Genomic DNA, 27,179 nt, shown 5'->3' with positions numbered 1-27,179 from the left:
GACCTATGTCACCTATTACCATGAGTGCCCGAGCACCCACAGCACCCCTGGTTTCAACACCACTGTGGATGGTGTTTGAATTCTCAGTTGTAAATTGGCTTTACTAGGTTTCATTTGAATAAACCATTGTGGGCACAAAATGACTGTGGAGCTACAAAAATGAACAAATTGAAAATTTTCTCAGTAATTAGACTCTGATAGAAAAATTTTATTTCTGTTTGTGGTGTAAGATAGTACTTACTATGGGTGGAGATACATGGGAACATGAAGGGGTTGCAGGCAGCCACCCCCTCCCCCACCGCATCAAAAATTTGTATGGTTGATTGCAAAATATATTATGTATATATTATGACATCATCATCATGCCCCATGAAAAGTTGAAAAATATTAAAATTGATTTCTTATCATATGTTTCCATTATGTTAATTCACTTGCATTCCCCTATTCCATTAAGACCCCCCTAGGTGGTCACAACTCACAGTTTGGGAACCACTGATATGATAAAAACCATCCAGTGTGGTTCATTATGTCAAACAAGAAAAGGCCACCAAAAAGATACCAAATTTTGCTTTTGGTATGTGGTAGACACCCTCATATTGGTCAGCATTGTAATGTGCAGTGATTGCAAATTCCTTGAGAAGGGATTTTTCAAAATTCTACCCCCCCCCCCTAAGGGAGGGGGTTCAAAGGTTATATGGAGCAATCATCACTGAGCTGAAATTGCCGAAGCCATAAATATGAAATTTAGTCAATATTATATTTTATAAAGTAGATACCCTCTAAGACAGGATTTCTGAAAATTCATCCCCCCAAGGGGTCACAAGGAGCTCAAATGTTACGGAGGGAATCATTGACGAGTAATTTTCAGATTACCAAATCCACACTAGCAAAAGTGCGGGTAACAGCTTGTGGTCTATAAAAATGGTTGCACCATAGTTGAGAGCAAAGTACAATTTTCTATTATTTTTCCTATAAATATTTTTATATGCACACAACAGTAAAAATGTTTATTAAACATTCATAAGTACTAAATTACCTGTAATACAGAACATCAATAGCACAGAACAGCTTGTTGTAGTAACTTCTAGCCGAGAAAGTTTGCTGCTGACAAGATAACAAGGAAAACAACCCCCAACTAACAGCTGATTCATTGGAAGTATCAGAGAGACTGCATCCTAACCACATCTCCATATTACAGTATCTATACTCTTTGCTTTAGTAATTAAATAGTCCATTAGATGTTGTTAGCATTTGGATTATCAATGTTTTAGTGAGCACAGGTGTTTGGACCATAGTTGTGTGAAATTACGGTATAGCAGTAAAACTGTTTTATCCTTTCTTCTAGGCGCAATACTGGATATACAACACAATATTTTAACCCTGTCATCACCATCATCTCGGTTTTGTTTTTTCCCAGTTTTAAATTTTTTTGGCCAATTTGAATTTGATGGAAAAAAGAAGGGGAAAACGGTGGAACACCAGTTCCCCCTTCATTTTCAGAATTTAACAATGAGTTCCGCAGTCATTAACTGTCTGCCACTGAAAAACAAGTTTTAAATTCTGGTCAGACCATAGGTGGAAACAGACTTGAAAGTCTGAGGGAGGCACGGCGATGATGATGTCAATTCATATATACCCATATACACTAGATCAGTCAGCTTTGCCTTTGATTCTGGGCGGGGGGGGGGGGGAAGGAGGAATGCCCACAGCATGGGTAGAAATATGGGGAGTGGTGGGGCAATGCCCCCACACCCCTGTATGAGTTAGACGAGGCTGAACTGAGATCTCAGTCCCCCGCCCTTGTGATGTGTTAATAAATGAAATAATTTAAATGAAGATTTTTAATCCTTTTTTATTCTCTAATGTGACTGCAATCCTGACCTCAGCAACTTGCGACTCGCAACTAGAAAAGGGAATTAACTCTGTCTCTTGGGGATGGTGTTCATTTTGGTGTCCCGGTCCCTATAATTTTTAAATGGTAAAGCATAAATTCAGCACCCTTTCTGGTCCAACGCCCAAGTCATCAGACTCCCTGACCTGCCTTAGTTGCGACCCTGGGTGTGGCCACACTTTCTCAAGTCCACCATGTGTGCACATGCTACCAATAAAAATACAATCTATCTGCCAAACATTGCATACGCAGAATCCAATCTGAACACACAATACATGCGCAAAATGAATATGCAACGGATCCACAATTAGATACCTGGTCGGTCAACAAGGGCAAATTTTTGCCCAGAATATATAATATTCTGGCAGACTCTTCTCTTGCAATGTTGATTCAGTGGCCAAAGGGTGAATTCAGATCCCAACTCCACTATACTCGCCTGGGGCATTACAGGACATTCTACATGAAAGCAGAACATATGGTCTCTGGGGAATATAAGAAACTATTATTATTTTGCAAAGCAAACACATTTTGAGCAGCACCAATCATTTTTAACTTCTGGCGTCCCTGTCATCTAGGCTGAAACAATACTCAGTCTAACATGAAACATTATCAAAATTCAAAATTGTAGTATGCAACTCTCAGAAACATTGCTGAACTGGCAGTTTGAAACTGACTTTTGTTTAAAAAAACGCTTGTTCTTCACTGCGTAGATAAAGATGAAAGATGACTGAGGAAATTGTGAAGATATGTGTGTGTGCTTTGAACCACTAATGTACTTTTAATAATCTTATTTATTTCTCCCCCATTAACTAATTGGCCCTTATTTTTTAAATGCCCCTCGTACTTCCGTTGTCAGTGAAGTAAAACTCATTTGCAATCTCATTTTCCAGCCACAGCCAGACTCAAATTTGCCTTAAACCTACAGATTGTTATAGAAATGACAGTAGCCCATATTGAAACTTGTGTTTTTCTTTAAAAAATGCTAATTACAATTGTGTTCCTTACTGCCCACTGATACCATTTGGTATAACTCAGGCTAATTAACATGCAATGTACTATACAATACTGTATATATAGCACAGTATTGTATAGTACTGTGTCTGTTTTTGAATCCTTTGGTTACTTAATCAATGTTGGAGGTAATGATATAATATTTTATGAATGTTAAATATTTTACTTCTGTTTTTCAATTTATGTAAGTAAATATGCCGTATTCATTGAACATGATAATTATTTTGATACATTTAATCATAAATATACATTAACCTAAAACTTATAAAATCAAAATTGCTCAAATCTGAGTGCAGACACCATGCATAATGATCTAATTTTAGTGATATTCAGATTTTTTTTCCAGAGCATTCATTTTTCCCATTGGAGGGCAAAGAAGTTTTTTCTGGAAACATAGAACGAGTTTCTACCAAAGAAAAATCTAAATTTCCACAAGAGTTTTTCCCAGAGGTAAATATCACTATTCCCTTTATGCAAGATGATGGTTCTGGTTTTTTTTAATGATATTGGTTGAAATTCAGGTGTGTTTTATTAGAATTAATGACAAAAATAATTTTTTTTTGCTTAAATTTTTTTTTTGTAATCATAGTTATCAGTTTTTATTAGCCTAACATATAAGATTTAAACTCAACTTAGATAGCTTATAAAATATAATACACTCGCATATACATAAGCTAAAATTATAATATTATTTTTATAGCATTGCTTTAAACAAAAATTATTGAGAAAAGTTTAGCACTTGTATTGTGATTCATAATTTTTCTATAAAGCTTTAAGGACAGTAAAATTTAGATTATCCAACATGATTGAGACTGAACTTAAGCATGTAAATTGAAATTGTAATTGAATATGTATAAGTTAAGGGTCTAATGTCATCTGCACTTATTGCTAAATATTATTGTGCATTATAAAAGCTATATATATTGTTCCAGATAATTTCTCAAGTCCTTGAAATGATCAGAGTATGAAAAAATTTTCAGGACATCACAGATTTTTTCACAGAAAACAGCTATTTACAATTATTCACAAATGAGAATCTCACATTGAGGATAAAGTTCAACAACACTGATGACTCTCTTGCGATCACATCACTTTTTCTAGGTACAGTCGAACCTTCGAGAAAAAGAAGATTCCAGAAAACTAAATTTCACAGTTTCCAAGTTCGCGGTGGGTGTCACCAGATGGGCAGAAAATCAATGTTCCAGAAGAATCAAGATGTTTCGCTCTGTTTGCATTTCTCATTACCAAGTTCGTAAATTTCGGGGGTTCTCAACAAATTGCACTATCAATATTTTTACAGGTGGACAATGACATAATGATAAAACATAATTTTCGTAACAATATAGACAATTTTACCATTTTTTGCTTGCTGCCTTATATTGGAGTTTTAAAAAAAGCTGTCAAACATACTTTTCAGCAATCCTCTGAGAGTGAAACTGGTTCCATTATGTGACATCCATTCTCATACAGAAAGAAGTGGGATATTTCATTGAAGTAGTTACCAATTATAAGACTGGGGCTGCCTAGTCTTTTCAAATTGAAATTACTGTAGAGTACAGCAGACTGGCTAGTCTGCCACGTATCAGACCAAGGTGTGCCGAATTACTGAAATTGCCGAATTATTGGAAGTTATTTGAAAAAGCCCATTCAAATGATAAACTTCTGCACACATTCATGTAGTCACGTTTTTTTTCTTCTATGCTCAAAGAAAACCAGCCTAAAAATGACAGATAACTGGACAGACCAGACTAGCGCCTGACTAGATGATCGAGAGTCTGCTGTACATACTTGCATTCTCAGAAAAAATTAAACGAGTCAAGTTTTTGAAGGAAAAAAAAAAGTGAAAAAAGGGTCTGGGGAAAGTAATTTTAAAATTTTCTGCACTTCTGATTTTGGAGACTTCAGTATGTGTAACTGTATTATTATATATATAAACCTATATTTACTGCAGTAATTATGTGTTAGTGTCACAACAGGTAGCAACATTATCACAAACTGAATTTCTCTGTATTAAATATCCACAACAAGCAACTTTTTACCAAAAAATAGAGCAAGTAGAAAAGAGAAAAAGTTTCTGTCAGGAATAGCTTCTACAGAAGCTAACAGGATTTTAGAAGTCATATTGGGTTCCACTTACCCTAAGCTAGTTATAAGTCTCATTTTGCATGTGCTTTGCTCAATATTGGTGTTTTGGTAATGGGAGTAAATCCAACCTTTCGATGGGCTCTAATTGACTATGATTGCTGCACTGCTTCTCTCTATTTAGTCTCAGTGAAATATGATCAACCTTGAGTAACCATAATTTTTTAGATCAATAAGTGGTTAAAAACTTCCATTCGTCACATAATACTTGGTGTGGTATTTCATTTCCCTGCAACTATGTGATTGCACTTTTCGAGTATTGGACCAGAAAATAAGAAATATTCTCTCTCTCGATTTTAAAAGCGAAGTTAAAGCATAAAATAACTATATTCTGCCCTGTCATAAGCCATTGGGTTATATGGTACAATAGGATGGAAGTATATTTTATTAATACCTTCTAGATCACATTTTGACGAAACATGGTTTTTGCTTTCAAAGTTATTATTTTTGCTTTTGAATTAAATAGTTTATCTTTGCTGTTGTTGTGGTTCCACAATTAATATATATTAGCAGAAAATTTACCTGTTTTCACTGTCATTAAGATATAGTAAAAGTTTGTTATTATGACAGTTCACAATCCTGAGGAAAATTGCCATTATAACAAACTTCTTGTTATAAGGGAATTTCTAATTCTTACCCTGTCAGGTTATAAAATTATAGAAAATTGCTGATTTATCTGCAGTAAAATGTTTTTTAGATTATTTTATTCTAATACTAGCTGTTATCCACAGCTTTGCTCTCATGGATTTGGTAATCTGAAAATTGCGTGGCAATGATTTCCCTCATATAACATTTGATTTCATTCCCACCGGATTGCCAGTGGGAATCCCACGGAGAGTCATTGTTGAGGAGGAAGTGATAATATATTTGTGCAATATAAGTTTAATTTAAAATAAATATAAGTGTAATTATATGCAATGTTTACCTCCACGCCTTGGGTGGGCCATGGACCACTTTTACGGTCAATAACATCATTAAATTTTCATTGTGCAATAGACCCTGGCCAATATTGTAGACCCTGGCCAGGTCTCCAGTGTTTAGGTTTTGTGTTGTTGCCAGATTCCATGTCATTGTTGTGCAATATTATTTTATTCCATGTGGTTATGCACAAAAAATAGTTCGAGAGTGACAATGAAATAAGTAGTTCGGATAGCGGAAAGTTTTACGTCATCCTCGGATAAGTCATCATCTGGTGGCATTGTCAGTAATTGTGAGCTTTGGCGTGAGTTAGGTCTGGCCGTCCATGTATGGTCCCGTTCAGTACACATGAGCTTTAAGGAAAGATTGAGATATTCATTGCCTCTGTAGTCTAGTGGTTTAGGGCATTCTTACACGGAAAGTGAAAAGACAAATAAGTAGTCTGTCACAAGAATATACAAATTTTTTTGAGTTGCTGATCCCACACTGTAATTTGCTTTATATGTTATAAGTGGAAAGTCTAAGTGTTGTCTTTCATTGTTGTCATCCATTTGATGAATCAATGTTGGGAAACAAAAAAAAATTGAACCGGGAATGTACTGAAATATTGTACATTCCAAATTCTCAACGTTTTGAAGCCTTCGGAAAGCGGGAACAGGAAATCGTATTTCCCGAGGATTCTCTGGAATTCCAGAAATCCCTTATTTCCAGTTAAACGCTGTTTACATGATTCTTGCTGTTTATACGACTTTATTTTCAGCCTTGATTACTCTTATATTACTCTATTATACTTTTTAAAGTTAGAATACTTCATTTATGCTCCACACAACTTCAATTACACTACGTTTTCACAACACAAATCTCAAATTTTATAATTAAATGATTAATATTGTTATAATTGTTATATTCATATTATAGTATTGATGATCCATGCAGTTAAATGTAGAAGGTTTACAAATCTTTCTGTTAAAGGGTGAATTAGCATTCGTGCTTGTGTACTGAACTCTCTTGGTGGTGCCCCTGACACCAGGTCTTAAATTTCATTGCAGTTTGGCCAGGCTCAGCAAAACTTATACGATTTCATATATCTCCTATTGCAGATTAAATTAAATTTACGTAGCATGTGCGAAATTTTATTTTCTCTAATTTTCCCACAGTTAGTAAAAGACAAAAGGAATGTCTTTCTTACCTTTTGTATAGTTTGAATTACAACTTGTCTATGCGGCACCAAGATGGCTTCATTCCAATAATGCTGATCACATGCTTACACATCACTTATTCATAAATGTAATAATTCATACCCACTAACACAGAATAAGCATTAGAGAATTCTGTGTTTCAAACTGTGTCTAAACGTTTGAGATATATATAGCTTCAACTGTACAAAATGATTTTTGCCCCACTTGTATATCACTGCTCTTTTTTTTTTGGCATTCAGATTGAAAGGCCGATCATGGTCAGTGGTCATCCCACTTGAAAGAAAAAAAAGCAACTGCTCCCCACAATCGCTCTCTTATTTTCCTGTAGTAAAGCCATAAAGTAAGGGGTGCAGATGAGTGAGGAAAATATATAAGGTATTATGCATGTTTGACTTTAGAATGGCAGAGAGCTTCCATATTTTTCAGAAATGGGTGGACCCTACACATAGAATAATTGGGATCACTATTGACGTGGTGTAACCCATTTAGAAATCACAACAGGCCCAGAATCGTAACACCGTACCCTTTTTTTTCAGATATTATCTCCTTTGTTCATCTCTCATGTTTCCACTTTCCCAAAACACTATTAGCATTTCATAGTAGGCAGGGTTGCTAGTACAGTTTACAAAAAATGAAAGCCCCTTCCCTCCACTTTTTTTTTCAATCTATTTCTCCCTCCCCTCATCGCTATATCTTTCCCAAACAATGCTATGCTATAAATGATTAAGTAAATTTCATTCCCAGTTATTTTTTTTAAAAACCTTTTATATTTCATTTTAAGTATTAATGTGTCATAACAGTAATTTTCCAGATTTTCCGGGAATTTTCCTCAGGATTTCAGGAATGGAAAATTGCAAAAAATTCCCAAGAATGAGCAGGCAGTAATTCTTGCTCGAAAACCCTAGGTTGCTCTAAATATTTTGAGATTAAAAAAAAAAAACCTACATAGAGTTTTTAAATCTGGTGTATGAATATTTTGGTGCCTTGAGTGTTTGCAGTCTGCATTTCTAAATGTCTTTTTCATTATGAATGATTTGCTGAATTTTTTTGCAGCAGAACTAGCTTGGAAGGTAATGAAGCCAACCATTTCCCACAGATATGAAACTGCTTCCCAAAAACAATATTTTTCATGCAGAAGTCATGTGAAAAAATTCTAAAACTAAGGAGGGGCAGTTGTCCCAGACAAAAAATTTTAGAAGAGCAAAAATACAGCTGTAAAATAATCAACTTTTATAGTGTGGAGAAAGTGGGGGGGGGGGGCAAACTTGTTTTCCCATTGATAAAAATAACCCAGACTCCTAGTTATGGTCCTGGAAAGGATCACCAAATAACATTTAAAAAAAATAAAGAATGCCCCTTTTTAAGTTGTGTGGAAAATTTTTGAGAATACGTTAGTCATTGCAATTGGCAGTGGTGACAAACGTCTTACACTTCTATATTTTTCAAAGTAAGGTCACTTGTTAACTTCACTTATCACTTCTTCACTTATCAGCAAAAGTAGGTATGGGTGGATTGGAAAAAAATTTATGATAGAAAAATCAGATGTTTCGAAACAGGTCTTGGAAAGCATCACAGGTGATAAAAGATCAATCTGGGGATCTATCAATAAGATCCACTTACAGAAAAGCAGCCCTAGCTTGTCTCTTTCCAAATAGGAAAAAAACTAAAGAAAATCAAGTGCTCTATAACAGCATTTCGCAACCTATGGTACCCGACGATGGCATAAGTGATCTGCAGGCAAACTTGATAGAATTATTCACTTGTAATTGACATTAGTAATACCCATATGGGTTCAAATAAAATTATACCTTCATATTTAGGTTCACCCTACATCATCAAGGAGAATGCAGGAAACTGTGATCCTAAACACAAGATATCACTAAATTTTGCCAAAAATTTCAATTTATTGCTTTAAATGCAATTTGCTAATTACTGCTAAAAATTACTGAAGTGTGTGGAAATAAACGGCTGCTACAAATTGCAGTAAACAAAAATGTATTTCGCGAAAAAATATTCAAATGATCTGATGACCATATATCAGGGTTTTCCAACCGGTGTTCTGCAGAACTCTAGGGTTCCGTGAGAGCTTTATTGGGGTTCCACAAAATCAAAAGAGATGGAACCCCAAAAATTCCGGAACCCTGGTAGCTTGAAAAATTTTTTTGTTACTGTTTCATCTGAAGCAATTTTTTATTTTTATTTCTGTTGAGAATGGGTACTCTAAAATAATTCCGAGAAAATATTGGATAATCGACCACAGTAGAAGACAAGCAATATTCTTGTTGGCTCCTTTCTTTCTTTCTTCCTATTCTCGCACACAAGTCCTTCAAACAACAACAGTAAAGATGACTTCCTGGGAATTGGTATTCCCAAAACTCTGAAGACCTACATGAGGATTTTTATGAGGGTCTTCCTTCAAAGATTCGGAAGTATTAAATTGTTCCTTTGCATTCTTGTGCTTCCCCCTCCCAGCCTGCCTCTCTTCCTTGGAATCACCAATTGAAATTCATGGTGTCAGATTCTTATCACTTTTCTGACTAACAAATCTGAAATAGCAATCCTAAGACAGAGAAAAAGGAGAAGCTTTAGTTTCTAACTTGCCTGAGGTTATATTCTCCCATGCTACAGATTCGTTACCACAAATGGAACCTCGTTTACACAACGTGCAAGAGGATATGTCAAAACGTCGTATAAGGGTGAAAATCATACAATTGAAACTTCTTTGAAAATGACCCCCTCCCCCCCATCCCATAGACCTCACAGAAAATATCAAAAAAATTCAATGGTTTCAATTGCATTTTGTTTAATAATAATTCTTGAGAAAAATTAGCCACGATATTAAATTTTTCAAATCAATATTATAAATTACTTAGATAACTAATTAGCATTTCATCACTTTCCCTTAAATCCTGAGTATTCTTATATTGTTCTTCTGAAGATTTGAGAAAAAAAAACCGTAACTTTTCACTTTTTGAAAAAGTGTTTTTTTTGTTTTGTTTTCCATATCTAAGCAAAGCAGATAATAGTTGGACATTGAGTAGAACTCTCTAAAAGTTGTCTAAAAGAGAAGAACCAAAATACTGGATATCTGTGTTTCTCAAAGTCTCTCAGGGGCATCGCCAACCTTTGTCAAGGGCGTCGCTGCAAGCTGTCAACATTGCTGATTGCCCGTTCAGTGCTTTAAAGGGATGGTTTTTTTAAACTATTCTGAGTAAGGCTGTAACCAGAGAGGAACTTGGGAGTTCTGGTGACTAGGGCGCCAGACCACAGGGGCGAAAATTTCACTCTAACTTCTCCCCCCAACATTAAAAGGGGGAGACTCCTTAATGCGTGCTTGCCCCAGCTGACCAAACACCTATTTGCAGCCTCTGATACCGTACTTCTGTCAACAATTAGTCTATCATCAAAGTTTAGGGCTTTTGAGGTGACAATATGCGATGGAAAAGTATTATAGTGTTAAATTTTTGTAATCTCCACAATAATTACATCAATTCAATGTATAGAAATGATCATTTGTGGAAGAAGGTCTCTAGAAAGGCATTGATATTGACCTGCTTTTTTTTCTTCCAATTGTTTTGTTTAATTTTAAAAGAAAAGTGTAAGTGAAATTTCCCACGAGTGACCATCATTATATGTGGGTGAGTTCACCGAAAATGTCAATATTCCCACTTATAGTAATAACACATAATCGCTCTCAATGTCTAATCAGTGTTGGTCATGTAACATCCCATGACAAGCAAACATTTAACATGCTCCAAAAACAAAATGGTCAATTGTTAAAAACTGACCATCCTTTCACTTTTGTGTTTTTGCTCAAGTTGGAATTTTTCGCTCCTCTGAGGCCACGATACCAGTTTGTGCTCTCTTTCATCAACGGAAGTTATCCAGCGATTTGGCTGTAGTTTCGTTGTGTTCTTATTAGTTTGAAGCCTCAGCTCATCTTGTTTTACTCTGTTGAAGCTTAAGAATAAATAGTTTTTGTTGTTCATATTTTCACTGTAGCTGGTGCTGGTTTGGCACCCTTAACCGGGGGGGGGGGGGGGGGAGGGTAACATTCACCCTTTCTCTTACTTTGACCACTCGTTCCACATTTCGGATGAGAATGGCGTATGCCAAAATTCACACTCAACCCATGACCAAGTACAGTGAGTAGTAATTTTTTCCTCTTGTTCTGTATTTTGTTATCAATATTATTTATTGTTAATGGCAATTTCATCCAGGGTAGTGACTACGATTTTTACGAGGAGGGGCAAACATGATTTTGCCCCCCTCTCCACTTAAATTCTGATGATTTTATAATGGTATTTTTGTTCTACACTGATATTGGCCGTACCGTAAAGTTTGGTGCCCGGGGCAGTTGCCCCCCTCCCCAGTTCCGGCCTTGATTTCATCTATTATTTTTACTATTTTCTTGTTCTTTTTACAGTTTCTTGCATTTTGCGAATTTTAATGTGAATACTCAAACGAGAAATCAGTGATGTTGTGTACTAGTTGTCAAGATTAAAAAACTGTGGGTATTTGTGAAATACTAATTACATAGCAGTGAAATATAGTAGCCCAGGTCGATAAGATACTCGTGAACTGTGGCACAAGATGCTCAGAGATGTCGTGTGTTCAATACCCTCTTTTGTCCTTTACGGTGCCTTTTCTGATACAAGGAACTATTGTGAAAACAGCACTATGATGATCAAACAGCACATAGCTATTGAAGAAAGTGGGCACACAAAACATTAGGCGTTCAAACACCTCTCGGTGAGAAACAAAAAAAGCCGTTTGGGATCGGCTGTGAACTGTATAAGTAATGGTCTAATTAGTTTGTTAAAAATGAGAAAAATAAATGTGGAGGAAAAAATATTAAATGAGCACATGTTTTTCGATATCCTGAAGCTATGTGTATAACAAGTATAGCCATATGAAAAAAAAACAAAAAAATACCGGACATTTCCATTGATGCAGGGCCTATAGCTCATGTTAAAATAACAAATTCACCATTTAAAAATTTCAAAGTGAGTTTTTTTAGCAAGCTTGACAAAATTAACATTTTTATTAAAACGACGAAATAACATAATATTATGAAAAAATAATTCTGCCCCGTAAAATATGGATCATATGGTCACACTATGTGTAACTCACAAATATATATATATTTTGACACTTTTATCTACTGCAAGTGAGGATTCTTGTTTCACAGAGCGAAAGTGGACTTTTAGTACACCCTGTATATTGAAGAAATATTGAAAATTTGTTAAGGTGTAACAATAGTGGGGAACCCTTGGGGAATTTGTCACGGTGACTCTTGTGACATTAGTGTGGGTTGTTGCAAAGGGTTCCGTGGAATAGCCTCGTTATCATCAAGGGTTCTGTGCACTCTTTCACGTTGGAAAACCCTGCCATATATCATTGAGCAAAATGAAATTCTGTAAACTGGGATCTGAAAAAATAATTCGCAAAATACAGGACAATTGTCATCGAAAACCTTGTCAGAAGTTGGCGCAATCACAAATCATAATTAAAATGTGAAAAAATTGAGGACAAAACATTAAACCTGACAAATATGTGAAATGAATATTTATAATTCTTGTCATAATTATCATAATTTAATTTATATTATGAAAATGCTGCTGTGTGTATTCACAACTTAAGTAAATTCAGATAAAAGTATCGTTGTAAAAATGGAGCAAATGTATAGAAAAATTGGAACAAAAATTACAGGAGTGTCCTATGATACGGCGCTCACATGATCCGTCAAACTGGTTCAAACATTTTACTGGTCCTGGTTTTCAGAAAGGTTGAGGAAACACTGCTCTGTAGTATATATTTATGTAAATAAATTACTCTTATGTAAGAAAAGTAACAAAATACATTTCTCACTGATGTAGATCATACCATGTTAGTTAGTATTTCTGCTTTAATTGGCATGCTCTAAATTGTATGATGATCGGGTGGTGCAGTATCTTGATTTTTTATGATGTTTTGAAATTGGTTAAGTCCCGCAATTTTAAATTTTATAGCTTAAAACCATGGTCTTTTATATTTTTTCTTTCTTAAGTGCAAATGGTCTAGAAAGGGTTTTATGAGAACAAGATGGAATCTTTGTGGTACTACATTTGATTTGATAAATATTCACCTTTTTCATGATGCATCAAATTTTATTGCTATGGAATCAGTAAGTTTTATTCTTCATATGTATTTCTATATTGAATTTCAAAGTATTTAGATTTGGTGATATTCCACTTATTGAAAATTAATTTTTCAATGTAATTAGCTTAAAATAAAAAAATGTCAGAAGACTAGCACTAAAGAACTTAACAGCTCGTTTTTGGAATAAAAAAACTGTCTGCCTAGTTTTCTAACTACTAAAAAAATATCCAATCACAAACTACAGATCTCAATTTAAATGTCATAGGCTGGTGGTTTTTAAACTGTGCATCCTGGAATGGCATTTCTGACAAAGGTGTTTCAAAGCGATTCTTTGTTAGACTGCTTTGGGGAGCCAGGGATAAGCGTTCATAAGGGAAAAGGGCACTGCAGATTAAAAAAATTGGGAACCACTGTCATAGGTCCTGTGCATTACAAAAATGCCTGTTTTAATTATTATCTGGATTTTTATAACTTTACATGCAATCAAAAAAAATTTTTAAAGCTTCTCAACAATTTTGAAAATGACAGCTCCTAATATTGGCTATATTTTCGAGCTCGAATTAGTGGCCATTAATGGGGGGGGAGGGGTGTTCACTGTATAGTGTTACTTGTGAAAGCATTCTATGTTATATGAATCATTTCACTTTTACTCTCTCTTTTAAGAATCATCAAGTCCCATCTTTGAAATTTTGCAGAAATTATTAAGCTTTTAAACATAATTTGGAATCTAAGGATGATGTCACTTTTCGCTACCCATATGAAGGTTTTCAACAGCTGGCTGATGTGAAGATGAATTTAAGAAAAAGAGCAAATTCAACTGTCCTTGTAAAGAATTGAACCCACTTCCTCTCACTTGTGGGGTGAGTGCCCTAGACTACAAAAATAACAAATTTCAATCTTTCCTTAGAGCTCGTGTGTACTGAACAGGACTGTCCACATACGGTCCCGTTCAGTGCACAGGAGCTCTAAGGAAAGATTGAAATTTATTGCCTTTGTAGTCTAGTGGTCTAGGACAGTGGTTCTCAACCTGGGGCCATATGGCTCCCTTGCGGTCCTGGGATATTCTAAGGGGGGGCCACGGGAGAAAATCAGTAGAAAGGTGATCCACGACAGGTGGTGAAGGGAGTCATAGAGAGCTGTGAAGAGAAAAGCTTTAAAGGTGAAACATGGTTGAAAAATGTTACTACTTTCAGAATTCATCAGATCCGTCCATAGAACCAGGGGTATCTTAATCCTTGGGTCTATTTGGGCATGACCAGGGTCTTCATGTCTATAATGGAGGGAGAGGGACTGCACTATATGGGATCTGGTACTATATGATTTTCATATGCAAGAACAGCTTACATGGGAAAATCATAGTACCAAATCTAGTACCAACATAGTATGGAGGGCCGCCAGAGCAACGGTTGATGTGTTGGGAGGGTCTATTTATTGTGCATGTTTGTTGGATCGTCCCGTATTTTACACAGACTCATTTTTACCATATAATTTGACTGATGGGAGAGATGATAATCCATCATTTGAATCCGTGCCTAGCCAGGATTCCAGAGATTGGCCTGATTTATTAAAATTTCATTCATAATAAAAAAATAGAAAGTATCTCACTCTTGGATGTGGGTAGGGGGTGGGGCCTGGATAGGACAGGGGGGCCACGAGAAAAAAATGTGTTCTGTCGGGGGCCATGAGCTGAAAAAGGTTAAGAAACACTGGTCTAGGACACTCACCCGACAAGTGGGATGACATGGGTTTGATTCCCCACGAGGGCAGTTGAATTTCCTCTCTTTCCTAAATTCATCTTGGCATCAGCCAGCTTTTGAAAACCTTTGTATAATTTGGAATGTTATGCATGAACATAATTTAGAAGCCTAGTGAAATGCTGGGCGTGTATTTACACAGATCGATAAGACATTGCCTATTACCTACTGCACTGAAGAATTTCCCGATATTTCATGAGTTGAAAACCCACTGAATTCTTTTGAGAATTAATCCTGATGCAAAAGTCCTACTTTCACTTGTGGAAGAGGAATAGTGGTAAGATAACATCAAAGCGCATTGCTACCATAAGAAGTCTATACACCAGATGGTTGGTGCATAAACCTCTTGGGGAGAGACAAAGAGAAAAATTCGTTCTGAATCAATGCTAAACTTTAGTTGTTAGTCTTAATTAGTCCGCAGGTGCTTAAAACGACAGTGGTGCAACAGAGAAATGATTGAATGGGCCTTCCGATATGTTAGAGTCAAATAATCTATTTAGTCAATCTTAGGCCCACACTAAGAAAAAAAGGTACAACTTTTCATTCTTTTAAATATAAAATGTATGTGTTTTTAATGTTCAGTTTTAGTATATATTGCCATGTGTGCGTATATATGTTCTGGGCAAAGTCAGAAATCGGCCAGTTGACCTGGCCAGTGTCTGAATTTTGGGCTGTGGCCAGTCTGTTCATAAAGTGGCTGGAGATCTCTAACCAAGGAAAAAGTATGATTCAGGATCATCACCAAGTTAGCATATTTTTTTTTGTAATGATTATGCCCATTTATAATTATTGTTCTCTATGCCAACCCTAATGATCAACGGAATCGAAATATAGATATCTTAGGAGGGAGATTTATGTTGAATTTCGTGGGATCTCCATCCACCTTTGGCCAATGTCCGAAATTTCATTGGCCTAGTCATTTCGTTGATTTTGGGCTTTGGCCATAACATACATTTACACAGGGCTAAACCTCAATAGCTCATTTCTAATTGGTAGTCTCAAATGTATACATCCTAAAAAAATGTTACAAATATTGTCTTATATCAACTTGGAATTCATTTTCATATCTTTGTAATCATTTTAGAAGTCTGAAAAACTTTCTAAAAAAGTTGAAAAATTCAAGTTTTTGTATGGTTCCTGGGTCATCTATAAGTTATAATCAGTTTAAGAGCATGATTCCCCATGTACTGACCGTGAAACAAGAACTCCATTGATGACTGAAACAATGAGTCCATTGATGATGTTTTGTGTGCTAGTAATGTGTGCTATGTGGAATGGAAAGCTGTTTCTGGATAGCATACTTGCCCAGTGTGCAAGAGCAGCCACATTTGATTTCTAGTGGAGACAACTGACTTTTTTTCCCTAAAGGTTCAAATCAGCATAACAACCAGAAAAACCAAGTAAAATTTTCATTCTTTAATGACAAAAACTCACCAAGTTGTTGTAGGTATTAAGTCATTGGAAATATTGGGAGGGCTCAAAAATAATGTTGGAGGGGCCCTCAGCCCAATATTTCTATAGGGGATTATGGAGATAGTGACAAATATTGGGTACTTGTGCCCCTGAGCCAAATACAATTTTACGCCTATGCAAGTTATGAAATATGGAATTTTAAGCATTTTCTTTATCTGATAATACATCATTCCGACTAAGCTCCAAGGGGTCATATTAAAATAGTTATCGCTACTATTTATTTATTTATTTAAAATACAGAGCTACAGGTTTAAACCCAATTAAAGCTTGCAGTAAAAAAAATTAGCACAGAATAGAAAAAACAACGACATGATAAAGTACACAAAAGACAAATAAAAAGTAACAAAAATTACGCAAAATAAAAAAAAATTCTACACAAAGATATATACAACGCAATCACAGCAAAAATCTTCTAAAATCTGTAACAGACAAGGGAAAAGTATCCAGATGTTGAGGAAGCTCATTATGAAATTTAGAAAATCTGTTTACAGCACAGTAATTACCAATATTAGTGTTGAATGATTTGACTGCAAATAAGCAATTAGATCTTATATTGTGGCACTTAATATTGAAACAGACTTCGTTAAAAATGGGTATGCAATCAATTTGGTTAGTGAACAAAATAACGAGCAATTACTCTTCTGCGTTTTTGGAAACTAATAACGTTGAAACTGTTTTGTAGATGAGTGGCAGATAGAATATTGTTATTACGACCGTGTTTTTTGAAATATGAGTAGCTTAGAAAATTGTTTTGAATGATTTCAAGACTTATAATATGGCAAGCATGAAATGGGTTCCAGATAATTGAAGCATATTTCAGTTCAGATCTTATAAGCGTATTAAAAAGGGATATATTAAAGTATTACTATCCTTGAAATCTCTCGGCATTCTTTATTCCATATGCTCCGCGTATGGCTAGCGAGCCAAGTTTTTTATTTGACACAGAACAAAGATTTCTAATGTGATCAGCAAAGTTAAAATTGGTACTATAAATAAAGCCCAAATCGGTCACAGAGGTTCTTCTAAGCAATTGGCTATTATTAATGCTATACGTAAAAAAGATAGGATTCTTTTTGTGAGTGAATGAAAGAACAAAACATTTATCAATATTGAGATTAAGTCCATTAAGTAAACACCATTAGTGAAGTAAAGACAACTCATTTTGTAGGTAATAACATACATCAATACAATCAATACTTTTAAAAATCTTCAAATCATCAGCAAAAAGTAGACAATTTTTGAAAAGTGCAGATAGATCATTGATAAAAATAATAAATAACAACGGGACTAGGACAGATCCCTGAGTTACACCAGAACTAGCAACAAAACCTTGGCTTAAATTGGATTTATTTAAACTGGATTATAATTTTGAATATGTTTCAAGCAATAGCTTATATAAAGACTAAACATGTCATATTGTATATTTGTTCATGTATTTACGATTTCAATATAGTTTTTATAAGGTGATTCGAAACTCAATACACAAACTTTTAGGGGAGGACGAAAGCACAAAGACAAAACAGAATCACACAGGAATGTATGACTGGAAATCCCAACCTGATCAGCTGGAGGATAAACGAAGGTGCAGAAATGACAAGCCAATAATGGGTGGAAAAACTCTTTATTTAGTGATACTTTATACGAGGACAGCACGTGCACACATTAAGTTTCACAACAAGTGCTCATAGTTCTTACCATCCACATTTATGCACTTGAGGGCACTGTTATTTGCTGGGGAAATGGCAGGTATTTTTGAAAAGGTTCGACAATCAATGCATCGCTGTTGTGAAACGTGCATAACTGTGAATGGTAAGAACTTGGAGCACTTACTTACTGTCTTCATTTAAAGTATCGCTCAATAAAGAGTTTTTCCACCCATTATTGGCTTGTCATTTCTGCATCTTCGTTTATCCTCCATCTGATCAGGTTGGGATTTCCAGTCATACATTCCTGTGTGATTCTGTTTTGTTTTTCTACCTCCCCTAAAAGTTTGTACATTGAGTTTTGAATCACCCTGTATAGTTAAATTATTCATAGTGAATATCATGTGGTTATATAATTAAATTACCTATTGTTGAGATCAATACAATGCAATATAAACATTAATACAAGATTTCTCAAAAGACTGGTTATATTTAGAGCTTGTGATTTTAGGAAGAAAATTCATCTCTGCCTCCACAGGACTCAATCCCTGGTCTCTCTCATTTGCCGGACGAGTGGTCTACTCTTAATCTAGATTTCTTCCTTGGAGTGTATATATATATGTTCAATGGCTCTGTACATGGATGGCAGCAGCAATCAGCTAATAGCTCATGAATGACATAGGCCACCAGATGGCAACATGTATGTTAAGCCCGAGAGCACTTGTCCAGCAATATGAGACACCAGAGTTCGAGTCCCCATGGATGCAGAGATGAATTTTCTTCCTAAAATCATCACCTCCAAATCTAATGTTTTTCGAGGAATCTTGTATTAACAAGTGGATCTCTACAATGGGTAGGGGGCCCAAATATCACCCACTTAAGCCATTATTTTAATTACAGGAGTAATTCATGTGCAATTTGTGTGAAAATTGTTCTATTCTATTGTCTAGACTGTTATTTAAAAAAAAAAAAAAAGTAAACTGAATTACAACTGTAACACATAATTTTAATGCATCCAAAACAATTTTTTTTGCGACCTCAGAATTTTCCTATTAAAAAACAAAACTGTTCCTAATATCGCTTATGTCTAAATTGGGTTGAAATAACGTTTAATTTATTTTATGATTATACCTTTTTCATTAAACGTGAAAATTAAGACACATCAGAATTGGAAATAATACAAGACAGTTTTTTTGTACTTTTAGGAATATAATTAACGTACCCTTTTAACACTGTTCCTAAATACAACATAAAAAGAAAACTAACTTAAGAGCATTTTACACAAACATAACGTTTTGTTTTCTTTACTCTTTTCTTATCAAATTTTTCGTTTGACCATTTGTTGTATATCAAACATTTTAACCATGTTTGTCCATGACAGTCGTTTGTGTAAAGTCCTCCACAAATTCAATGTTGGGCATTATTATCTTCTTCACCACAACTGCTGTTGTTGTTGTCAGTTGACACATGGAGGTTCTTCATCTTCGAAAGAAAAGAATTTCCGTCTGCTTTCTCCAATTTGCTTTTTTTGGAACTGGTTCCTTTACAGCTTTTCCTGATGTTTTTTTGCCAGTGTCTTGCCAAAAATTGATGGACTTTCGAGTGATAGTATTTTCCCCTTTTTTTCTTTCCTTTTCAAAAGTTAAAACAAGGTATTTGTTAGAAAAAAAAGAGGGAGCCATTTTCTACCTGAACTTTTTTTCCTTCAGAAAATGGGTAGCATAAATTATTTCTAATGCAAGTTGAAATACCATCTTTTTTATATCCTTTGTCGTAAGTCCATAATAAAATTTACCCATTTGTAAATAATACTCAACAAATTTATCTTTTACATCAGGAGATAAAAAAAGCCTCCATCCTAATGGCACATCAAGTAATTTTTGAATTTCATCTTCAGGTTCTTTTACATAGTCCTTCAATGTAGATCTAGGTACTTGAAAAGGTTTCGATGTTTTCAATAGTTCCGTAAATTTTTTTAAAGATTTATTTTCTTTCCAAACAAATCTCTTTATTTTTACTGCTATTTCATATCTTTCATTTTAATCGTATTCCACGTCTTTCTATGTGACATCTGAAAAAATAAAAAAACCTACTTTGAAAGTGTGCGTAATATCACCTAGGGCAATAATGGGAACAACTTAACTCTCAAACATGGCGGCCTCCACCCTTGGAATCAAATCACAAACCAAGAAACAAACTACACCAAAATATATCTTGTTACAGTCACAATCACTGCTTCAAATGATATAACATTATCACTTGAACTTCATTAATTATACTAAAAGTAATGAAACATGTTTATTAACTCATCGTGCATGAAAATCAGTAGAAATTCCCATACAAAAGAAAAATCAACATAGGTGCATCTAGCTTCCACAAAGAACTACTTAAGGGGAAAGATCATAGTTTCAGTAATGGCTACCAGCATTAATCAAGAAGCAACCATGGTAGGTGATATTATGAACATAACCTATATTTGGACCCCCCCCCCCACCCTAAATATAAACATTACTCATATATTTACAAACACACACATATATATGTATCCTACATAATTCACACATATATACATTCATTAAACACTATACACTTTTCAATTTTTTGTTCTTTTTTATGTCTAATAACAATGCATTTGTCATAATCGGTTTTGCAATCAATATTTTTGACAAATCAAAAACGAAATGATTTATGTTTTTTTTCAATTGTTAAATTGATTTTCATTGTAGAATACGTTTAGCACCTTAGGGGCAATGTAGGAGAAGTTGTTTTTTTATATAGTGTTAGGCTTATTAGGTTTTGGCTCTTGTTCTATCTTGTTGTGGTTCTATTTTGATTTTTTTTATAAATTATTTTTCATTTATTTGTGAAGTTTTGATAATTCAGTGTAGGTAGTTTTAATTGGTATTATACCTCTAAAAATGTTGATTTAGAAATTAGCTATAGCTAATAATAATTAGTAATAAATTATTCTTAAAAAGTGTGATTTTCTTTTCAATTTTAGTTTCCATCAGTTTATAGCAAGAATCGCCAAAATGCATTGGCTTATGTTTTGCATAGGTATGTATGCTTACTTTTACTAAAATTATAGAGTATTTATATATAAAATCAGGTGTGTTCAAATAGAGTATGCCAATTCAAATCAGCTTGATTTAAATCACAGCCTGATTTTGAGTGGTGGAATAGTTTTTATACTGTTCCGGGTAAAGATATAATTACAGAGAACGATATACGAACTACAGTCAAATCATCTATGCCTGTGTTGAAAGGAATTTTTCAAGTTGTAGTTCATTCCAAATAGTGAAACATATTAAGAGTAAACAAAGCATCCAAACTAGTGGTTCTGATGAAACAAATGAACAATTATTCATACAGGGTAAGATTAATACTTGCTGTATGATATCTATTCAAAAAATATTTTTCCTCATTTTTTTAATAAAATGTTCTGATATACACTCATTGCCATAAAAATTTGCGCACCAAGAAATAATTGTGGGATCAAAACGAAAGTTGGCCTGAAGGTACATGTCGGGCAGATATGCAAATGATTAGAAATGCAGCGTGATTGCGCATTGCGTAATGCCATTAGAGGGCGTTGAACTTCGTTCTCCTTGGAGTATAAAACAGGTAAGCAGAGATTGCTGGAGTGTATTTAATCGTTTGCAAAGGAAATGCTGAGGTAGACATGCCGTTACGCCTACGTCGAAGACCATATGAGCAGTTGTCAGAGTTTGATAGGGGAAGAATCATCGGGATGATGGAAGCTGGGTAGTCAGCTCGGCGAGTAGCTCGTCAACTAGGCCGTTCTGATTTTACTGTGAGGAGGTGTTGGGACAAGTGGACAGAAGAGACGTCATTTACACGGCTACCAGGTTCAGGACGCTCTCGACAGACCAGTCTTCAAGAAGACCGTCACATCATCCGAAACGCACGCGTAGAGCCAACTGTCTCATTGGCCGCTATCCAGACACAGGCAGCAGCTTCACTACGGGCCCTTGTTTCTTCCCGAACCATCGCAGGGCGCCTGGCTGAAGGACATCTGGTATCGCGGCGCCCATTAGGTGTGCTGCCAATGACGCCCACCCGCCAACGCCTCCGTTTGGAGTGGTGTTGAGCATGACGGGATTGGACTGCAACGGAATGGAACCAGGTCGTCTTCAGCGACGAATCGAGATTCAACTTGAGCAGTGATGACAATCGTGTTCGTGTGTGGAGGCCCCGTGGTGAACGCTTCAATCTTACCTTCGCTTTACAGCGACACACCACTCCCACAGCTGGTGTCATGATAATATCATGGAATATACGTCCATAACATCCTTCAGCCACATGTGTTGCCACTCATGGCAGGGCTCCCAGGAGCCATTTTTCAACAATACAATGCTAGGCCACACACAGCAAGGATGTCACAAGACTGCCTCCGCCACATTACCACCCTTCCCTGGCCTGCTCTATCCCCAGATTTGTCACCAATCGAGCATATCTGGGATCATTTGGGATGGCAAGTTGGACACCCTATGAGGTTGGTCGAACCAGAGGCGCATTTACAGCAACTGTGGAACGAGATGTCTAAGGACATCATACGGAACTTGTATGCCTCAATGCCCGCTCGTATCGCATCGTGCATTCGCGCTAGAGGGGGTCCAACAGAGTACTAAAACTTCTGTTCATGTGTACTTTTTTCTGCAGTAAATGATCCTTTTTCTTGGATTTTCTAATCACTTACTTATATCAACGTAGTACTTACATGTGTAAAATTTCATTTCATTTTGACGACTTCTTCTGGGTGCGCAAATTTTTATGGCAATGAGTGTATTTCACAAGTATATGATTCTTTAGTTTACAAATTTTTTTTAAATAGTCATTATTTTTGTAAGTTAAAGTTCTTTAATTTTATATTCTTTAAAGAAAGCACAGATTAATGACTAGTGTGTTAGTAATGTATATGTTTTACATATTTTGTTTTAAAAAAAAAAAAATTGTGATTTAAATCAAATAAATCAATTTTTTTTTAAATAAAAAAATCAACAATCCTAGTTTGACTGTAACCTTTTCACATCCATTTCTCTAAGTCAGGAGTGTCTCGGAATCTGGACCGAAGAGAAATGTATAGAATTCTTAAACCTCAACATAGGACATGTCATCCAATAGGCATTCATAATGAATCACTTTTTGTCAAGCAAGGGAAGAATATATTGAAGGGTTGGTGATGAAAATCAGAACTGTCTTGTTTACAATCATTAATCCTTGCTGTCTCAAATAAGTGCAACACAATATTTTTGGACCTTAAATGTTTTTTCATTGTAGTTGCAAGAAATATATAAGTATGTTCATGTGTTATGTATTTAAATGTTATTATTTTCTAACCTAATAAAATTTCATAACAACTGTTTACAATTGAATGCTGCAACAAATGAATAATGTAACTTTTTTGTCGAGATTTCTTAAGAAGTTACATTTTTTTTTTCTGACCACTCCATATAACATACATTTTCCGTGGAACACAAGGAGTCATTATAACAAATGTCGACTTTATATAGTTTTCTATTTGTTTGAAATTCAGCTCCTCACATACTGCTTTGTTACTAATTATATATATCATTAATTTGTTTTATATTGTTATCTCTAAGGTTTGCAACTGATAATTATGCTGAAGTGCCATATTTTATATTTGGAGATTTTAATTTTCGTCTTGATACAAAAGAAGTAGTTCAGGTGACTGAATTAAATTTTTTACTCTTTTTATTGTTTTGAGTATTCATATTCAATTTGCACAGTAGCTATTGAATATTTTGGGAAATTAATTGTGTGAATTACATAAATTAACTAATTATGCATTTTAGGGTGCTTTATATATCAATTTCATGAACACAATTTATTACAGTTTAACCTTGTTACCATGAAATTAGAGACACAAGGGCAATTATTTAACAGTAACCAAATTCATACTATCCACTAATTAAATAAACATATTATAGCGAATAGCGAACTGAATCATTAAATATATTGCACTTGAAAAGTTAAACGAACCATCCTTTGGAACATTTTAATTTTTTAAAAACTTACGTTTGATCCGGGAGAAAAAAAAACGATAATTAGCTTTAATCAACTGCCCATTTCATATATGTTGATTTCTCACCAGCTCAAATCAACCAAAAGGATTGGCTGCTTTGATTTTTCTATGCTTTTGAAAATATTGAGTTTTAACATAAGTGCTTAATCATATAGGCCTACTTTCATCTTTCCAAAATTCAATGTCGATACTGTATTATTGTCTTCTACAAACAAATATTTGCTAGAAAATGCTTACTAAATTATCAGAATCAATTCTGTATATATGAAAACACTATTTGAAAAACAATTATTGATATGTGAAAATTATCTATATACTCATGAAAATGTGTGTGTATATGATAAATTTCTTTGAGGTGATACATTCTGTATCAGTGAACCACTAACCAAAAAATTTATTTAATGTCCTTATTTGCTGTTATTAACTTTATCACACAACTTGGTTTTTTTTTAAGCATGCCACTGTTTATTGTGTTTAAAAAATTTCTTTAATTTACAGTTCAATTAATTACCATTATTATTTGATAGAGCTAAATATATTTGTTATATAAAACAATGTCTTGAGTTAACGAGGTTTGACTGTATTTTTTTTTATGGTAATTATAAAAATATGGATTTTGTTCATCACAGAAATTGGCAAGTTCTGCTATTCCTGTTCAAGTGAAAAGTGCCAAAAATGGAGAAGTTGAAAAAGTCTTGTACAAAGATAAAGAAAAAGTGTGTAATTATCTTCATATTGATTTGCTGTCATATCAAATATAATAAGTTTTAATTATAAGTGTGTACAAAAATAACTGGAACTAATTTTAAAAGCATTTGTATTGGTGTTTTCATTTTTGATAGTTTAGCCATTTTCAAAGTATAATCATTTCTTCATGCACACATCTATTCACTTATTACAGTGATTCATCCACTGCTGTGAATACATTTTTAACCGTCTTTTCGGCAGAAGCATCTCAAGACGTTCAAATTTTCCATGTCATTTCTGGGCCAGAGCGTTTCTAGATGCTCGTGAAAGCCACTTCCTTCCCCCAAAACCCTTTGTGCCCTGAGTGACAAGCTGTAACTCCCCTTTTTATTCAGGTGTCCCTTTGGGGCTACTTCACAAGAGCAGAAAATTATACTTGAGGAAAGTGTGTGTATTTTCTTGTGTCCTTTCAACAAGACCGCCATGCTTATATTCAAGTACTGCAGATGACAGGCTATAGATATTCCCAAGCCATAAATACAATACAATGGCTTCGGTAAAAATAATACAATGGCTTCGGTAAAAATAATACAATGGCTTCGGTAAAAATAATACAATGGCTTTGGTAGAATGCTGCATACTTCGGCATCATTACAAGATGCCCAGTTTTGTTAATTGACAACTACAATTGTAAGTTGTTTATTCATTCTAAAAATGGCGGGAAAAGTGTTTTTTACTGGTCTGTTTAGAGTTTATTTTTTTGAGACGCATAGGAACTTCTGTCTATTTTCAAGAAACACAAAAGTAAAACACAAATTACACACAATTCCCTTCAAGGGGCTGAAGCCTTCCATATGCCGGGCTTCTTCATTTTTTTCTAGTTTTCCTTTTTGTCACTCAGATATGATCCACAAAATCATTTTTTACTGTGATGATCCTATGACATGGGCAGAGATATGGGGCCCCATTGCCCCCCCCCCCCGCATCAAAGGTGGAGTCGTCTGATCTATATATGTGTATATATGAATTGCCATCATCATCATGTCCCCCAACAATAATGACCGTGCCCCCCAGACTTTCAAGTCTATCTCTGCCTATGACAATAATATTTGTTAAAGACAACTAAATTATGTGGGGGGGGGGGGCAGAAATCTAAATTCAGCCAATAAATACGTTCATAGTAGTGCTCTTAAAATTTTTTTTATTTGACACCAAACTCAAGACTGTTTTGTTTATGCATTGTAAAATTTTAAATTTTGCAGCTTCATCTTCATGCATATACTGTACATGCAAAGAACAATATAAGAAATTCCGAAAGTAAGAAAAATATGTACAAAGAAAAAGGAGGAAAATAGAAAGCATACAGCACACAAAAAAATACAATGGTGTCCGAGTTTTGACTTTACATATAGTTTCCCCCTCCTCTTCGTTCCAGAAAATTGACACTACAGTTTTTAGAATATCAGTTCAGTATCAGCTGGCTATTTTTTTCTACTCTGCCGATTGTATTTGAAGGAACGGGGAAAAAATCTTAGTGTTTGAATTTGCAAAATCCACATAATATTAAGAATATACAAATGCCACCTCCTTGATGGTTGCCACAATGTAAATAGATAAATAATGTATTGCCGGAATTACACTATAAAAGTTTGATAAAAGCTCTTTTGCAAAATGTAAAAAAAAAATAAGCTCATCGGTTACATTCACTCAACGGTAACCTATGCTCTTATTGGTTGTATTTTTAAAGTTTTATTAAAGAACTTTTATCAAACTTTTACAGAGTAATCCCGGCCTGATTTACATGGCAGCAAATGCGATCATTTTCATCAACCAAAAACCAAAGCTGCGAATCCCAAACGAAAAGTAATTGTAATGCAAGTGCAACTAGTGAGAACTCATTTCTACCTACCAATGTGTAATTTTAATGTCAATTAATCATTTTTATGAGTTTTATTTTGATTACTTATTCTCATTTACTAATATTGTTTAAATTGCTTATGTTTATGAGATTGAAGTCCAGGAAAATTTCTGGGATCGTAGGGTCACTATATTTTTCGGGATTGAGAGAAAAATCCATGAAACATTAAACCTTAGTTATGAAAGTGCTGGATCTCAAAAAATTTAAAAAAATCGCATTAAATCATTATGGTTTCAGAAAAGTTCAGGTGAATTTGTTTTAAGTCAAAGGCATATGCAGAATTTTTGTGGGAGGGGGGGGGAGTGTATTCATCAAATTTTTTTTTCTTTCAAGGA

General features: G+C 34.8%; 1 protein-coding gene across 4 annotated transcripts in view; it reads left to right on the top strand.

Annotated features, from left to right (window-relative positions):
• 5PtaseI (inositol polyphosphate-5-phosphatase A) overlaps positions 1 to 27,179 on the top strand; it is a 150,160-nt gene that overhangs the window by 55,611 nt on the left and 67,370 nt on the right. For all 4 annotated transcript variants that reach the window (XR_016193602.1, XR_016193603.1, XM_089239657.1 and 1 more), the window contains 5 exons: positions 3,249 to 3,352; positions 13,211 to 13,327; positions 21,174 to 21,229; positions 23,797 to 23,881; positions 24,869 to 24,955. Coding sequence is in view for 2 of the 4 variants with exons in the window: in XM_089239657.1 (XP_089095783.1) it covers positions 3,249 to 3,352; positions 13,211 to 13,327; positions 21,174 to 21,229; positions 23,797 to 23,881; positions 24,869 to 24,955 (449 nt within the window). In the remaining 2 variants the exon portion in view is untranslated. The remainder of the gene's footprint in view (positions 1 to 3,248; positions 3,353 to 13,210; positions 13,328 to 21,173; positions 21,230 to 23,796; positions 23,882 to 24,868; positions 24,956 to 27,179) is intronic.

Source organism: Pholcus phalangioides, unplaced genomic scaffold, assembly GCF_987345545.1.
Source record: "Pholcus phalangioides strain wild (caught in Gottingen) unplaced genomic scaffold, Ppha-v1.0 ptg000011l_1, whole genome shotgun sequence".
In the NCBI taxonomy this organism is placed as follows: Eukaryota; Metazoa; Arthropoda; class Arachnida; order Araneae; family Pholcidae; genus Pholcus; species Pholcus phalangioides.
Note: the sequence above shows the minus strand (reverse complement) of the source record. Positions and strands in the feature narration are given on the sequence as shown.